This window comes from Hylaeus volcanicus, chromosome 1 (genome assembly GCF_026283585.1).
Source record: "Hylaeus volcanicus isolate JK05 chromosome 1, UHH_iyHylVolc1.0_haploid, whole genome shotgun sequence".
NCBI lineage: Eukaryota > Metazoa > Arthropoda > Insecta > Hymenoptera > Colletidae > Hylaeus > Hylaeus volcanicus.
This window is the reverse complement of record NC_071976.1, coordinates 377,648-396,461: the sequence shown is the minus strand read 5'-3', so window position 1 is coordinate 396,461 and position 18,814 is coordinate 377,648. Positions and strand designations below refer to the sequence as shown.

Below are 18,814 nucleotides of genomic sequence, written 5' to 3'. Positions count from 1 at the left end.
AAAAAGATTAAAGCGCGAAATCAGACAATTTTCATCTTTAATATTAGTTTAAACATTTAAACATCGAATGTCTTTGTTTTGTTTTGCAGAGTCGTATATTGGAAGATGCCTCCATTATGTGCAACTCCTGGTCACCAAGGCATAACGTGAGTACCGAACGATATTGTTACTCTTCTTTCTATGTTTAAGACAGACATTGAAAACGATCAAGAGGTAGACGAAAAATGTTAGTCGTTTAACTGTAGATGAATGTTTGAAAAACAACGTATGTATGCCGGTTGATCGTTGTTGTTCACTTTTTGTTTCGCGGGATTAATCGATTTGCCAACCAAGCGGCTCGTTTATCGAATGGTAATTTACAGTAGGATGTTTCATTTCGCAGTTGGTGTCATTAATACACCGGTGATTACGTTATCGAATGATCAGCATTAATTATTAACGAACAATATCGAATAAATCGGCGGCGACAAGTTACGCGTGACGGCAGACACCGGCAGTCAACCTCTTGCAGGAAAATATCGAGCGCAATGTAAATTTGGATCGACGGTGAGATTCAGTCGCGTCTGTGTCACAAGAGAAACTGAATTTGATCATAAGGGAAACGGCACCGAGAAATATATGTATACTCCTTACTCTAGACAGCAGGTACTCCGCCATGCAAGTGATAATTCGAACAGTCTGCTCGATTTCGTGTCAGACGTCAGATTTTCTGGAAGAATTTATTTATTTATTCATGCGTCAGACTACTTCGCGATGTAGGTTATCGGACGGAAATAACATAATTGTCCCAATTTGCCATATCCGTTGGCCATCTGTCCGAGAGCGCTCTGCATTTAGACTCGAGTAACCGTCGTTTTAATCGCGAAATCGTTTCATAAGCGAATAATATTTTCGATCTTTTACATCGAATAGTTTATATTTAAACCAGTACATTCGCAACAAGTAGATTTAATAATATGTAACGATAGTAACAATTTCTTTTGCGATTATTATTTCCTATTCTTCCACGTTCCATTTCTTATCGTTTTTATTTCAAATCGTCGCGTCAGCTTGTTGGTTGCTTACGCTTACGCGTAACGTCACGAATGCGTACGTTGTATTCAAGTGCGTCAAGTTGGGCTCCGTTCACAGTAACATTCGGGTTTCTCTATTTTATTGTATTTATGCACTTTATTTCATTCTGCTATATGCGGCTTACTATTTTTCTTTTCCAATACGAAACATTCTGCATAATATTGTACATATGTATATAAAAACAAATAGAATAAAAATCTCTTTCTTGTTCCACGGACAAAAGAAACATTATTTTTCGTTCGATGCTTGAATCAGTTCTGAAGATATGCCATAATCACTTTCGGAGGGGAAAATTACTGCTTCGAGACAAAGTTAACCGTAACATGCGCTACATTACGAGCTTAATCATCCCCGTTTTCTCGCGAATCAGCTCGAGCAGATAAATTACACGGGTGGCTTGTAGGGCGCGATAATTCAATTGTAATTGGCTAATCTTTAACGTGCCCGAGCTGGAAGACGTATTTAACGGGTGGGTCGGCTGCTGGCAGCTCGGAAAAATGACTCTATTAACCAGGAGGACGTACCGAACCAACCTCGAAGGGAGACTCTGTAGAAACTTTGCTAAACAACTGCACGAGGTGCTAACTACACAGCTAACAAGACCAATCTGTATCCGTTGTCCAACATTCCCGTCGCTTTTCTTATCTCTGACCTTTCCCCATCGAACAATGTTCTACGAAAACCAATCGATCGGCATGTTTTACTTCCGTACCGATATTTTACAAATCAAAATTGCATATTAAGATTTATCTGATATTTCCGATAATACGATGCTTGTATATACTTGTTAAATTTTTATCCCGATTAGTATCCATGTCTGACTAAAACTGATCAGCTAGTACTAGACAACAACTAGAACTGATCATATATGTAATAAAAGGAAAAAATAATTGCTAAACCGGCAATTTCACGGCACGAACGACGGACAACACACAGAGGAACTCGAGAGTTAGAAAAAGTAGCGCTAGTTCAGCAACCTACAGTGAGACAGTAGACGGTACAGAGTACATACACGTACTCGACGAAGACCCGAGGAGTTCATAAATAATCGAAGCGCTGAAGTACGACGGTGGTTTTCACATGAAACATTGATCGACCGATGCGGACATTACAGTTTACAATGAAATAACTGGATAGCGAATCGCTTTTAACCCGACTTAACGCAACAAAACTATCGATATTGTCATACGCACCGCGAACATTCATAAATATACATTTTTAATACTTTCTAAAACTAGAAAAATGGATTTTCTACCGGGTAATTTCCTTCTACGTTTACTTTAGAATTTATCCGAATGTTAGTTCGGATACTTGGACGCATACCTTAGACGCGTGCGTTCATTTACATATAACGATATACCAATGTTGATTCATTCACGGATCAGTATTAGACACAGATTTATATTGACAACGAATAAATAATAACGATATACGCGAGAAAATATTCACTGTGATATAAATTAACGGTGTTTTGAAAACATTTAAAGTCTAACAGACACTGTTTTCCATTATTGAGTTGAAAACGATTCGGTACTGTGGATTGATTGCATACAATTTTGATGGAACTCCGAGGTGCACAGAATTCCTGTTAAATTGTTTTGACAATGAATCGACCTCTATCGATATTTAATAAAGCAAAGAAAATAAAATAAATCGATAACTTTATTTCAAGACATTTCAACTTTGTAGTCCGCCAGAACAAAAAAAAAAAACAACAACTGGTAACAACATCTGGAGGTCTCAAATTTAACCGCATATGAAAAGCGACTCACTCTAAACATAGACAAGAAATATCAGACCCTTTTGCTCGTCTAGTTTTAGTAACACATCGACCCCAAAATTATCTGTCTGGCAACCCCTGAGACATTTAACAAGCAAACGAATTTGATTAGCGAACCTTGTTGGTCACGCGTAGCCACCTTTCAAATAACATTAATTCAGCTGACCAGGTCGTAATTGTGCATCTAATCTGTCACGTCTGATCCTATCTCGTCTACGTTATACGTGAATTGTTTATAATCGTCAACATGGCGTTAAATATTATATAAGTAGAATAACAACATTACAATCGTTCGCATGTATAATTTGCTTGTCAATACTCACTTTAAAGTTAAATAATCTGTATTTTAATAATTAACGAAGTTTAAACTTTGGCTTCATATGAAATTCATTCGTTACCAAAACCGATCGTATTCTGGAAATTAGATTATACGAAATTCACTATTTGCCGTAATTTACGATTTTTTAACGCGATACAAAGGAAGAAACGAATATTACTAACATCGCTACAATTTACTCTAAGCGCGCATCGATAAAATAAATCGTTGGTGAAATTGTCGATAATACCGAGAAAATTCCGTTTGGTTAAGCTTTGAATTTGATTCAAGTTTGGCGTAACTGAAAGTCTGGGAAAAGCTAAATTCAAGTTTCCAGTGTCAAAACTATTTTTAGAGTATCGATCGCACGGCCATGTTGAGTACGCGGAGTGACCTCTGACCGGGTACTTTGGTACAATTTAATCGCGTACTTTTTTACCTACCTACAACGACATTGGCACGATTTTTCGCCGAATATTATTTTCATACGTTCCGCTGATAATAACGGTGTTGTTCGACTATGACTATGCGAAAAGTCTCTAGTCTAAAATAAATGCCTCGAGTCTATCCTGATTTTTTAGAGAGCCTGCTGACAATGATTCAGAAACGTGTCATGTTTAACGCTGCGTTTTCTTCGCTATACCATCGAATTCGGCACCCTCTTAAATCGAGAACCGTGCAGTTTGAACGGTATCTGCAACGTTACAAGATCTGTCTGATGCGATTTAAATTCGTTTAAAAAGACGAAAGGCTTTTTCGGGAACTTCTTTACCTCTACGCATGATCCGTGATTCTTCAATCAGTGTCACGCGTTGCTTTTAACGTTTCAGGGTGACTTATTCGGGGGCTTGAACAGCGGTCTACAAGACGGCTTACTTTCGAGGGCAGAGGCTTTGGCTGCGGATTTAGGAAAACACAACGCGGGCACCCCAATGCCTTTGAAGCACGACCCTGTTTCCGTCTATCATCATGGAGCCCATATGCCAACCCCCCATCCAAATAACCGGCCGCATCATCAGGTACATTCACACCTCTTTGTGAGTTTGCTTTTTTGACATATTATACTCGTACGAATATCTCTTACGAATAAGTTCTTACCGATGTTATACTCGTATGTTATACATGTATGTATGTACATATCATAGAAACAGTCGTTGTCATCATTTCGATGATAGAAGAACATTTCTTACTCCAGGCGAAATTTAGGCATGCCAAATAAACGATTTAGTTTTGATCGCCACGCTGACTTTTTGTCACATTCGCTCTTTAATTTTACTAATTCATCGTGTTATCAACAGTAAATTATTACCGATCAAATAATCATTGTAATAAAGTGCATCGGCGAACAGGTAGCGGTATTCCGTAAAATCCGTATACTCGAATATCAGAATAAAATGCAACGAGTTCCAACGGTGGATAAAATCAATGAAAATAATTCATTAGGCGTAGCAATTAATCAGAATTTATAATTAATTTCTCGATTAAATACTTTAGTATTACCGATTCTTCATTAACATCGTTAACGATACGAGCTACAATTTTCATATTCGCACTTTAATCATTGATACTTTTGATACTCTCACGTGCGCAGGCAATTTTATACACTTCAATACGAAAATTTAATGCCAGATTTGATCGGCAACGAATCAATCTACAAAGCTCGCTTTGCTCTTACAATAAATATTTATTAACGCGAAACATTTCCGATAAAGTGATGATCAAAGTAAAGCTGTACTTGGAAGTACAGTGTAGTTTAAAAAAGAAACAATTATAAAAACAAGAAGGATCGTTTGAAATAGAATTAACCGGGAATAAGTAGACAAGTTATGACTGCGCCCAAATTCAATTACAATTTGCTGCTTGTCGTTTCGGGGTTCTATGCTAATACAAGCAATCTGAAGCTGATGAGTGGAGGATAGTATGACAGTAGGGTGAAGTAACCAATGTGCAGCGACCCGGAATGATCTTCTCGAGCGTAGGGGCGTTGCTCGTATATTATCTCGCCATAGGGACGATTCGCAACACACTAGGCGGAACGATATCAATTTCGATGGAATTTTTTTTTCCATAGTACCAGCTCCAATATTGATTTAAAACAAAAAAAAAGAGAGAGAAAAAACGACAATTTATAGGTTTCTTCATAGGAAAATGTACGATTTTGATTGATACGGTATTTCGAGGGACCTCGATGCGTGTAAATGCGGTGTATGAGTGTGGGTGAACTTTAAATTCGAATTGTATTTGTTGTTATATTAAAGTTTTTCTATGGCTACATTATCCGTATTAACGCGGGCTAAATATAAAAGGAAAAGGCAGAAAGAAAGAAAAGTTTGGTCGATCGATGCGTAAATTGATCGACTGATCAGTCGCGAGTCTATCCGTTGAATATCAAATGGATGTATAGATCGCAGTACTGGCTTCCCGCAGTGCGGTGGCGAGAACACCCTCTTCTCGGTCGCAGCTTGCCGTCTCTCTCTTTCGCGTGAATCGGCCGTACAGATGGTCAAACATCAAGTGTCCCGTAAAGTCTGTTTTTATACGCGAGGTTGACGAATTCAATAACGGCAATGTCGTACCGACCCGCCTAACGCGCAACGTATTACGTTCACGAACTCATGTAACGAGTTTTATATCATTGGCACAAACGGCAGGGCCAAAGATGAGAAGAAGGGCGAGGAATCGTGACGAGTGATGGACCATGCGAGAGAGGAAGAGCGATAGAGAGCGATAGAGGTAGGAGGGGGACTCGACTAACCCTACCGTCATGTCAGCGTAATGATGAAATATTGCAGGGGTCTCTGGGGCCCGTGCCGTATACACCCCTGGTCTAGTCCCTCGTTCACTCCATATTCGCCACCATCCTCTTCCAACCTCGATCCTTCTTTCTCTTTCGTACTAGTGTGCCACCACCCGCAACCCCTTGCATTCCTGATGTAACTTTGCTATGCCGTAGCACCCCCGGAACGTAACCATGCCATCCAGTTAGCTCGTTGTACGGCATACTCCCGTGAGAATAAATGTTGCGTACACCAACGTAATCATACGCATACGCATACGCATACGCATACGCGTCACACCCTGGGTACACACGTACCGCAAACGGCCCGTAGGCGTATGTTTGCACAGAAATTGGAAGACACTTTCCGCTTCTTAACCCATACGTTCGCAACTTGTTTTCCTTCGGTCTGCTTCCTACCAACAGCTAACTAGAAAAATACCACGGAACAGGCGAAAAGCTAAATAATTTCCGATCGGAGGAAAAATGCGAACGGAGCTCATAAATAATTTGCAAGGGGTAACACATACCGTGCTCGCAACCAAGACCACGGCGCGGTACGTGCTGCATAATTGCGCGTACTAGCTGCTTGGACACGGTTTTTCTACATGTATTGTAATTGATCGTTTCGTATCGACCATGTTAATCGATGCAATCTAGCAAGTATGCGGGCAACTAATTGAAAGAAATTGAAAGATTTCATCGGGGAAACTGAAAGTGAAAGTGAAAGTGAAACTGAAACTGAAACTGAAACTGAAATTAAAGGTATGTTAAATGTTTGTTTTGCAGATGAGCCATCCGGGAATGGAGAGTCTCGATATGCTGGACCCAGCAAATTCGATGACTACGTTGACGCCAATGTCGGAGAATACCGGCGGCGGGCCCGGGCACCACCCGGGCATCCACGGGCCATCCGTGTACGGGGGCATGAACGGTATGATGAGCCACCACCATCATCACGGAAATCTCGGTGGAGGAGGAGGCAGCGTGCCACATTCAGCTCACCATCATCCAGCCATGGCTGCAGCCGCGGCTGCGGCGGCCGCCGCCGGGCTGCATCCGGACGCGGACACGGACCCCCGAGAGCTGGAAGCGTTCGCCGAAAGATTCAAACAGAGACGCATCAAACTGGGCGTAACGCAGGCTGACGTCGGCAAAGCCCTCGCGAATCTAAAGTTACCAGGCGTTGGGGCGCTCTCACAGTCGACGATATGTCGATTCGAGTCGCTGACACTCTCGCACAACAACATGATCGCCCTCAAGCCAATTCTCCAAGCCTGGCTCGAGGAGGCGGAAGCCCAGGCGAAAAACAAGAGACGAGATCCCGACGCTCCGTCGGTTTTACCCGCTGGGGAGAAGAAGAGAAAGAGGACGAGCATAGCCGCGCCCGAGAAACGATCCCTGGAAGCGTATTTCGCCGTGCAACCGCGACCATCCGGCGAAAAAATCGCCGCCATTGCTGAGAAACTCGATCTCAAGAAAAACGTCGTCAGGGTCTGGTTTTGCAACCAGCGACAAAAGCAGAAGCGCATGAAATTCGCGGCCCAACATTGACCCGAGGGTGGCTTGTGACAGCAAAACTGACCGTATCAGTTGCCCAGTCTCGAGCCTAAACCAGAACCCTTGACCGAGTTTCAGGGATGGCCGTAAAAGAAAAACCGGCAGACGAGTGGATAGTGGACAAATGATCACCATAAACAACCGCTTCGATACTGTGCCGACCAAGTCGGCAGAGTCGTAGTCGTGCCACAAAGTCTTTTCGGTTTTCAGTGAGTTAGAAATACGGTAGCTCGATACTGCGGCCAAATGGGCGATAGTCAGACTGTCACAGGCTTCAAATGAATATACATATACTGTGGTAATTGCGCGCGTGCGTGCGTGATGTTCTCGACGCGTCTCCTGTGGAATGTTCGATCGGCAGAAACGATTCTTGGCTCGTCGACTCGCGAGTCTCTTCTCTCGAGAGCTCCGGTTCACTTGTGAGTAACTACACATATGAACACATAACGCCTTACAGAACGATATTCACCGGTTCAGCTGTCTTTACTTTGTCCTACGTTCTACGATCAGCTCCATTAGCGTACCAATTCTTCTTTACAAGATTACAACACTGAAAACCATCTTCTCGAATACAGATACTTGATTTCAAAGCTTTCGCTTGTCAACTACTTTTCTCGACTCTGTATTTCTCCCTCTGAGTTTATAATATTTTCATGTTTGATATTTAAAAAGACATGTATATGGTTCGAAAACGTATAAAACTAATAAGAAAAAACGTCGATGCCATGGAACTGGGAAAACACTGTTCGTATCGCATAAGAAGATCACATGAAATCGGGCGAAAGTAGTCGTGGAAACCCTAGATCAAATCATCTCGAAAGCGAGATAGAATTTGAGGAGCATATCAACTGCGATCGCGATAAAAGAGTTTACGAGCGTATCCACCCTTGGATCGGCCTCGGTGGACTCGTTGAAATCGTCGTTGATGCAGATTTCATAACCAAAGATTCTACCAAAGTTTAACAAAATTTCAATATATCTAAAATGACGTGTCTTAATTACTTGGAATATTTTTTAAGCATTTTCGTTATAAGCTCACCTCTCGCCAAACAACTGATCCAGTCGATAAAACGAATTAGCGGGACACAGTTTCATTAAAAACGGCTTCGGAGATATGCGTATACGCATAATATTCTGCTATATACACTTTTCGACGTAACAGTATTAGTTACGTCGACCTCATCTTACCTCACCTTACAATTCAAAGTACGTACTTTTTCTAAACGAATACTATACGACATATGTATTTACCTGAATATTATTTTTCCTTGAAAATGGTCTATCACGTACGCATGCATTTTACTTCTAACGTATAAAAACGGCTACATCAAGTGATAAAATTAAAAAGATTTGAATCGTATACAACTTTCTTTGTGATATTAATCGAGAAGAGAAGAGAGAAGTCTTCGCCGTCGAAGAAGAGCCAATTACAACGAAATAACGTAAGGATCGTCGACGCGTCTTGAAAAGTACAATTTGAAACGTAAAAAGTATAAAAGTACGTATTGTTATAAAGTCGACGCGCGAGTACGTCGCGCTGAAGAAATAAGTGATATTAATCCTAATGAAGACACTCGGTGCAGTGTAAAAAGTGAAAAGCTAGAGAAGGAGAGAAGAGTGTATGCGTGTGTAAAAAGTAAAATTGAAACATCGATATATTTATTACTAGAATAAGGTTTTTACTCGAATACATCGATCTCTGTGATTATTGTATGTTCGTGGAACGCCATTCCGTAAATATTTACTTGCCGTTTGAAATTTCATCAAGATTCGTGCAAATCTTGAGGATTCGAGAGTGTACAAGTTTTATTCCATACGGTAACAGTAATTTTAATAGTTCGGTATACATGTATATTATAATTCGGTATAAGTTAATTGAAATTTTTGCAGAACGCGGTGTATTCGCAACAAACATCGGTAACTTGGATTATCGACTCTGAATCTCTCGTACCGAATTAACGAACAAATTGCGTACGTACGTGTACTATTTATCGATGCGATACATGTTACCCTTAAAGAAACGATATCAACCACTCGAAGGTTTTGAAAGCTTTGAGAACCGAGCAAAAACTTTTGTTTCGTAATCGCTATAAACAATGCATTTAACTCTTAGACACGATTCATTCCAGTAAAATATATCGATGATTAAGTTGCGCGATATGAGAATGAATGAAATGATGCGAGAAATCATAATGAGGAAAAAAAAATAAGAGAACGTGTTATGTAGTGATATTGGACAATCAGTGAAAAGACTGTATCATATCATATTGAAGCAATACTGTAGTATTAGTCGAGGAATTAATGAAAAGGTTATTTGTATTCTTCGTGATCGACCGCGCGTTTCCGGTGCACTCAAAGGTCAACTTTGCGCGAAACGAAAGGGAGAAACATGTCAACAGGAAATAACTTTTCTTCTCGAAACGAACCAATTTCAAACTGAATATTTTCGAAATAAGACGTCGCGTGTTTACATTCGTATGACATTGGGAGCGCGTTTGATCGCTCGACGAAAGAACAACTACCCGCTGTATTCCGCGAATGGGCCTGATTTATTTTTCTTTCTCGACAATTTCGCTGTCTCTCGATGACAACGAAATTCGATCAGCGTGGAAAAGGGTAATCCCCAACCCCATTCGTGCACGAAACACTACGTTCGCGCACGCGTGACGCACTTGCGCGAAGCGCTCTCGTTTTTTAAAAGCATCGTGCACCCGAGGCGAGGGGGCGTAACAGCCGCGATTCAGCGCCGTCTGCTGAATCGCAGCTTAAAAGTTGGTTTTCACGTGACTTTGAGTCACAACTTTTAATGCGGTGATCCCGAACGTCACAATTGTCATCGTGAAACCTGCAAATGTCACGTTCTCGTGATATTTCAATCGCAAACGTCGCATTGAGAGTCGTAGCTTCGCGTCACGCGAGAACGAGCTTTAACCCTTTGCGGTCCTGTATCGAGCGAGGCTCGACGAAAATATACCGATATCAGAAAATCTCGACCGCAGAGGGTTCAGCGTCGATCACGTATTAACCGCGAACCAGTTTCTGTGCCGAAAGATCAAAGAAAGAAAATTCCAAGGCACAGACGAGTGATCGTATCCATGTATTCCCGTGCATCGAGCAATACCACGAGGATATTCGGCAAAGAAAGCGATAATGTCGTTATAATAGTTGAGAGTAAGCGGAAGAATGGTAGTAATTTTGAAATTGTACATATATAAGAGGATAGGTATTTTCTAGAAGAATAATAGTCTATTGTCATTCTATTAGTTTATCGGAAGAAAATTCTAGTGCAATATAGAGTTTAACGACATTTATTATTATTATTATTATTATTATTATTATCATCATCATCATCATCATCATCATCATCATCATCATCATCATCATTATTATATTTGTTATATTATCGATTGTTTTGTCTGTCAATGGAGTTTTATCGAGCCAAAATGATCGCTCGTATCGGTTAACCTTGAACCTACATTCAAAACATTATTCCACTTGTGTTCGGGATGCTTTTTCTCCAGCCGTAAACGATTATTATCATTCGTAGCAACATATGCATGTTCGCACGGTGTGCGAAGTGATTGAAAAAGCGATCGGTTGATCGCAATACTCGAAAGCATTCTAGTTCCATGAGTAGGTATCGTTTCAAACTAGCGGCCAGTGGCAGAGTTTGTCCTGACCATTTAGTCTCATTCGCGTATCGATCTGTCCGTTTTCCTTCGATAATTACAGTGTTTCCCGTGCACGATTCACAGTGTGCAATTACTGTGATGCTTCGAAGTATATAAATGTCGTTTATTTATTTGAAAAAGTAATAGTTGGTACAAAAACGGGAATCTTGAAAAGAATAAAATGTTTTGTAGACACTAACGACAGGGTAACGAGTCATATCGCAGTATGCTTTTAACGGTTATTATTATCGTAATGTACACCTAGGAGCCTTGCTGTTTGGCGTGAGTAGGTATATGTGCCGTAACATTTTCCACGCAATCCTTGGTGATCTTTAAAGAAATCGTGCACCTATTTAAGGAGGAACAAGTGAAAACTCTAGTCCACTATTTTGCATACGTGTATAATGTATATACAGTTATACAGTCGTCGAATGAAGAATCGAAACATTCTGACGAATGAATAAAATGTTGATATATAATCTTGAATATTTTCGGATTTTAAGTTACTCGTATACGGAACGGGATTCTCGAAGAAGCATCATGTCAAACGTATCGAATATAAAAGAACGTGATCTTTGTTTGTGTTATGTAACGCTACGATTAAACGATAAGCGGTGTCATTTTTGAACGATATCGTAATCGTATCCATACACGATTAGAAATATAAGAAACTTGAACCTCTTTTTCATGCATTCTGCGTGCCAACTACTTCGAAGCAACGTATACAATCTCGTAATAAAACATACATTATATTCAGATGCATGTACAATCCGGTATGTCGTTGAACTTAACGATAAGAAACATTCTCGAACTTTTTACTCGTGGATAAATCTGGGTGTAAACCTTGTGTACATATATTCATACATATACTCGCAATAACTGCAAACTAATTCGTATTATATGGACATGGGATGATCCATAAAAGTATAACTTCGTGTTCACGATTGGTTCGAAGCCCTAATTCCGTTTATTCGATTCCGAAAATCACCAAGATTTTACATTTGCATTATCGTAAACTCGCAACACTCAAATATCAAATATCGTACGATACGCTTCGATCGTATGGATAATTTACTTTATATAATTTTGGTGGAAATGGACAAATCGGTGTCTACGATAACATGGGGCCAAAACAATCTCTTGCTTTGAAATCTTTCAAGTATATAAGTTAACGGTAAATAAGCCTGTGATTACCAAAGGTTGCTTGCTTGGATTATCCTATCTTAAAATTGCGTATACTTGACTCGAATTCTCCAAAAATGCAGGACAATTGATTAGAAGAAATTGTTTGAGAAGGTCGCGTATACCTACATGCGCGAAAGTCAAAGATTCTTGTGTATATACATGCATACGTATAAATTATTTATTTCTTATTTGCGTGGTAAATTTTAATTTGAATGATCGCGCGCAGTTGCGACGATCATCTCGGATACTAGTCGAAAGCTGAATTAACGTTGTAACCGACAAAGTATTACGTTGACAAGTACGACTACGAAGAAGGTTTGTATAAAAGATAACGAGAATTACTAATTAATATAAATAATTACTATCAGCAATTAGATTGAATGTTTATAATAAATCTAAAGAAGCCAAAATGAATTGTTAAACATAGAATCTTACTCATAGGTGTATGCGTGATCAGTTTCCGGTGGCCGGTATTTTTCTGTAAAGCGTTAAACCATTTCGCGACGTGCTAATTGACCAACGGAATCCTTTAATCAATTTATATTTTATGAATTTCAAAACAATTCAAATACTAACAATTTCTTTCAATTGGATATTTTTTCACGAGTATATCGTATTTATAACGCGTCGTTTATTCAAAGAGTTTTTCTATGGCTACCAAGTCGTTAAAACAAACCACGCGATCTAGAGAATGTTTAATTTTGAACGTATGGCAACGACAAAACAGAAAACAGATCACGAATCACACACGGTTAAGATTTTCAATTTATTTGTATAAATCGTAAGAGTTTTCTTTGTTGTCGTTAACAATTCTTCGAAAAAAAAGATTCGGGTATAGTTGTAAGCATTCGAGAATATTTATTGATTTTTACAAAGATCATTGTATAGAAAACCATCGCGATTTGATGAAAAAAGGTTCTGTAAAATATAACGAGATTTAGCAGGATATATTGTAAACGTATCCGAACACCATTTACGAATAAGACCATAATTGACGAACGATATAATATAATAAAGACATATCATAAAGTATTAATTTAATTGCCTGACATTGTAGAATTTATATGTAAATATGTTGCGTGCAACTTGGATAAACATTCCGAGACGATGCGAAGTAGACAGATTATTCGTGACAGGTAGCAACACACCCGGTCTTATCGTATCTATTATTTATAGTAATTCAGATAAGGCTTTCATTACTTCTATTTGTCGTAGACACTATCACGAATTTGTATATAATCAAGAACGTAACTGTCTTTGTAAATTGTTATATATTATAATAATTGACGCACTAGTTAAATTCTATTCGCTTTTGACCCATGATGTACGTCGACGTAAACAGCAACGTGAGAGAGAATTGTTCGTGTCGTTTTCATAGCACAGAGAATTTTTGTAAACGCGTCAACTTATACATATAGTGTCCGATAGTTTGAACGAATTTTCATTTCAGATCCGACGAACGATGCTTTACCTCTCGACATACATATCTAAACAACGGCTGTAAACTACAAATAGACGTAGGTTACAGGCAACTTTTGCAAAGGAAAGGTTTCTCGAGACCAAGATAACCATGAAAACGAACCTCTTAAAGCACACCAAATTGCGCGCAATGTAAAACAAAAGAAAGGGAAAAGAATTTTCCTCCATACTGTACATATCATGTGCCATAACTCATTTACCATACTTTGTGTCCAACTTTGTTCCAAGTACCTACTCAACTATAAATATTATAGTATAATAAAGTAAACCTTGATGTTATTGATAAATTTGTATTTCTTCTTTAACCTTTCTAATTTCCTACTCGGACACTGTCGAACCCTTCTTTAACATCTCGCGTAAAGACACGTTTGAATTTGCGATTTGCATCGATAAAGGTAGTTGAATGCTCGCAACACGATCGCATGCACTGTTTTTATTGAACCGAATCCAAGCGTAGACACATTGGATGTCGTGTCGCTATCAAGTATTGTGTAGAATTATAAATTTATAATACGAGCACGAATACACCGTTAAAAAGCTTATTTATCCAAATCAGGGGAATCGCATTTTAACACACGCTTCTCATCAAATGGATAATACAATAGGTGTATTATCGTCACGACATACGATGGCTATCGGTAAAGTACCATTAAAGAGAACAGACGTCCAATCAATGCTTTCCCAGTAATTAGGTTAATACGTTTTCCCTAACTCTTGACCAATTCGCTTCGCAACACCTCGTTTCTACGATTTATACATTGTACATATACGTTATACATACCTATACAAGTACATAGTCAATTATGGTTTCGGAGATATTCTTTGAAATTTTCATTCTTATCGTACTTGGTTAGTTTGATGTGGTTAAACAAACTCGAGAATATCGAACATTTATAGAGTACAATGAAAAGTGAAGCGTCGAGATCAAAGTTGAATCAAAGGCCGCGATAGGCACGCGCTCGACAGCTGCACTTTCACGGAACAACCTGTTATAGCGGTACAAGAGAATTTCAGATAGAAAAAGCCGCAAGGGAAACGAGTTTATAGTATCTGCTGATTAATTGGTACGGCACGTAAACATTGTTCGGTACCTAAGGCTTGTTTGCTTGTGTACACACTCCTCATAAGGATGGAGGAATATATGGGGTCGTTGAATGCGCGTACGGGCCTACGCTGACACGCCACACTGCTGCACTCGAGTCTGAACATGTGGCAGGCGTGCCTAACTCGTGTAGCCTTTGTGTTACAAATCATGTTTACATTATCGCTACACTTGTGCGGTTCTAACCGGTGCCGGTGCCGGTGCCGGTGCCGGTGCACTGTACGCGCACTCGTTTTCGACGATCCAACAGCCTGGGGAAAATGCGCGACCAATTTGCCTTCGGGGTCAGCTTGATTAGTTTAATTTTTCGATTCATTCGATTCGGACCAACGCAACGGTAAATAACCGAGGGACGGAATGTCCTACTCTCGATAGCTGGTTAATCTTGGTGCGTTTCTCCATCAGCGATATCTTGAATGTTGTTCCCCTTACCAGAGCTGACGTTTAAACTAGCTCGAATCCATCGAAATGATTCGCGATAGACACCGAATGTGTTTATTGTTTATATCATATATCGCACAGTGTTTATAATCTTAAATTTATAATTATGTTTCGATAGTGGTGCCAACTCGAGAAACATAATTTTTCATTTACCACCGTAAAGTAGGCTACAGATTTTTACGATAGACAATTTGCTGATAATTAGATCACAATTACCAGTTGTGCTACCGAATGTACTAACTGTTATGCTACGTAATGTGCAAACAGCACTTGAACTACATTCATCGGTTCATATAAATCCGGTTACTTATTAATCATCGTATCGGTTCACAAATAATGGCTAATTGCGAAGAAAGGTTTGTCGCAATTGGATAAGTTGATCCAAACACTTTTACCCTCTTATTATGTAATTTGCACAGTGGATGGCATCGATGTTGGAAAATGAACAAATTCTTGCTTCGTTTAATCTGAAAACTGTTTCTCCAGAGAGTCGGGATAAAACGTTTAAAAAGGCGAGGAAATTGCATATTTGAAATGTCTCCCTGTCCATTCTCAGAAAGTGTAAACCAACGTCGGCTTCGGCGTCGGCGTCGCAACGTCGCAGGAGATGGGATGGCAAAAAGGACAAGTCCGTAGTTGTAAGTTTCCAAGGTATACCCGGGGACATTACGGTACGATCTCATCATAAAAGTTATTGCGATACAATGACAATCTCCTGAATAATGCACCGGTCGCGGAATTATCAAAGTTATGTAACATTGTTTGGTCGCGGGACACGTGGCTCGATACACAAAGGGCTCCGTGACACGCGAAATTGACTAAAGGGAGAAGCTAAAAGAACGATGTTAGGGAAGTGCGGAAGTGAAAAACAGTAGAAGGAAGAGGAGAAAAACTGGATAGAAAATAGAAAGGGAACGGTGAAGAAGTAAAAGAAAGGATAAAGAAAAAGGAAAACGGAATGAACGGATAAGAAAAGGAAAAGGATGGGTGGACCAAGGGAAAAGATCCAAGATGTCGCGACAGTGAGAGGTTGTAGGTGTATATGTATGTATACATGGAATACTACGATAGATACAATATAACGGGCACAACGCAGTAGTTGCCGACGGGAGACCCGAGCTATGCCGGTGAATTATGCATGATACAGAACACAATCACCCCTCTCGACCTTCCTAACTCGTCCGAAAACCGCCCCTCAGCTTCCAGCTGCCCATGTGGATGCCGATACTCGCGTCTCCGACCGCTCGACCTGTCAACCAACCGCTTCGTTCCTTTGCATTCCGGAACCGATCGGACAAATTCTTTCCAACCGATCATCGTTAATCCTCAAACTACTATTCCAGGAAATTTGTCATCTTGAAATATTCCGTAAACTTGTGCGCTCCGTGTCGGCATAATTTTCCAAGAAATATTATACTTTAGACGAATAAAAACCGACCGATTTCGACCCTTTACATTTCAACTAACAATTGATTAGCCGCGTATTGAAATTTTTAACAAGGCGAACGCCAATCAAACAAAAATGAATAATTCGATACCGTCGAAAAATCTGCTAGTTTCCTGGATCGAGCAAATATAATTCTCGGAAACGTGTTTGTCCAACTCATCGATTTACTAACGGATCTTATAAAATTTGAATAATTATATTTGTTTACTCGATAAAATCGTTGGTAATTCTCGCGGAGAAAAAGAAATTTAAGGAACGAGCAATTATCCAAATGATGTCGATTACGTCACTCTTCGAAGAAAGACAGAGGGAAAAAAGTAAAGCTCGATTCGCTCGGCGTAGATTAAACGCAACTACTTTCAGCGCCGACTGTTAATTCTTGATCTCATATTTAAGTGGAAAAGAGTTCGCGCGACGTAAGCGACGCTCTTTCGTGTTTTTACGAGAGCGCTAATGGCGTCGAAAGACCCTCTCTCGCCTTGACGAGAATCTACCCTCGCTTCTGCGCCCGTCTTAATTGAAAAAATATGAACTTTTTTGTCGTCGCCGGAGAGTACTTTGTTCCCCTTAATACCACCGCTGTCTTACTTGCCGCGTTATTATAAAACATTGTAGTTTTCCGCGCGAAAGATTAAGCTCGGTTCTTCCCGCGCCGTAAGAGAAAATTGATTTAAGTCGTTTCAAAAGAAAAAAATTACCCTAATATTCACCGGTACGCAGACGTTGCGATAACGAATCGTATACGGTGATTCGCCGAGTTTCTCAAATGACATTGCGCGTAATGTTAGTCTGCGTGAATTCCAATTGTTTGAAAACAAAATTTACCATCGTAGAAATTCTCGCAAGCATTCGTCTGGCAGTGAATGCGTTAAAATATTCATTCGGTGCACGAATTGTACGGTAGCGCTTGAAATTTGTACAATCAACTACCGAAAGCGTACCGGTTCCTTCGAATCGAATATTTTACGCGACCGTACCTATACGCACCTTTAACCTTTTTTAGGAAAAGAAAGCAACAATATTCTCTATAACTACGACTGTTTCTCTGCATCTATCCTTAATCTTAACTCCCAATCGCTGTAACGGTTACAAGACGATAAGGTACCGACGACAAAACGACTGCTTTCCGCTAATCAAAGTGTTTGTCTTGGCTTAATCCAGGCTTAGCGGAAACTTAAATATTCCTTGTAAACTTCCGTCCAACATCGGGGATTACTAAATGGGAGCACCGGAGGGTCTTGTCTTCGACTTGGCTAGAAAGTGGCAAGCTTGACTGTAATAGGATAAGACCGCCGAGAAGCTTTCTTAGTTGATATATGTGCACAGTGCGTCGTCTATCGCGAAAGAAACTATGATCATCTACCTTTTACGTTTAACGTATTTTGTAACTTGTAACAACTTGATTGAAAAACGATGAAAGTTAACGTGACAGAAATAAAAAGTAGTATTAATCGTCGCACAAATAGCAATTGCAAGGAAAAGCTGGGATCGATAGCTGATCGAACTACGTGTAGTATAGAAGGGTGACAATTGACGGTGACGGACATCCGACACGCAAGACCGAGGAAACGCCTTACAATTAGACCCGCTACGGAACGATGACGTGCGCGGAAACAGTAGAATTTTAGTGGTACGAGCCTCCCGAGGAACGATACCACACACGAGAGTCGAAAGAAAAGGGGGTGGGGGGGGGGGCCGTTCGAGAGTGTCTATTTAGACGTTTTGGTAAAAAGAAACGATAACGATAGCTCAACTACGTATACGTATAGAAAGAATAATAAGTTTGTTAGTCGTCTATACACGTATGTACATACAGGTTACGGTCCGATTCGCGATGTGTAGACTGGCGTCGGCGCGACCCAGCTCGGCCCGGCCCGGCGTGTCGGGTAGAAAGCGTATTGTTGTGCCACAGAGAGACGATATAGCTTCCAAGTACCCTACCCAGCCCTTGGTTCGCTCTCTGGCGTGTGCCTGGCGACACAC

General features: G+C 40.2%; 1 protein-coding gene across 1 annotated transcript in view; it reads left to right on the top strand.

Annotated features, from left to right (window-relative positions):
• The window catches only part of LOC128872366 (inhibitory POU protein), a 31,662-nt gene extending 17,558 nt beyond the window's left edge, over window positions 1–14,104 (top strand). Inside the window, exons 2-4 of the mRNA XM_054114983.1 lie at window positions 90–146; window positions 4,001–4,189; window positions 6,736–14,104. Coding sequence (XP_053970958.1) covers window positions 90–146; window positions 4,001–4,189; window positions 6,736–7,500 — 1,011 coding nt within the window. The 3' untranslated portion in view covers window positions 7,501–14,104. The remainder of the gene's footprint in view (window positions 1–89; window positions 147–4,000; window positions 4,190–6,735) is intronic.
• Window positions 14,105–18,814: the final 4,710 nt, after the last annotated feature.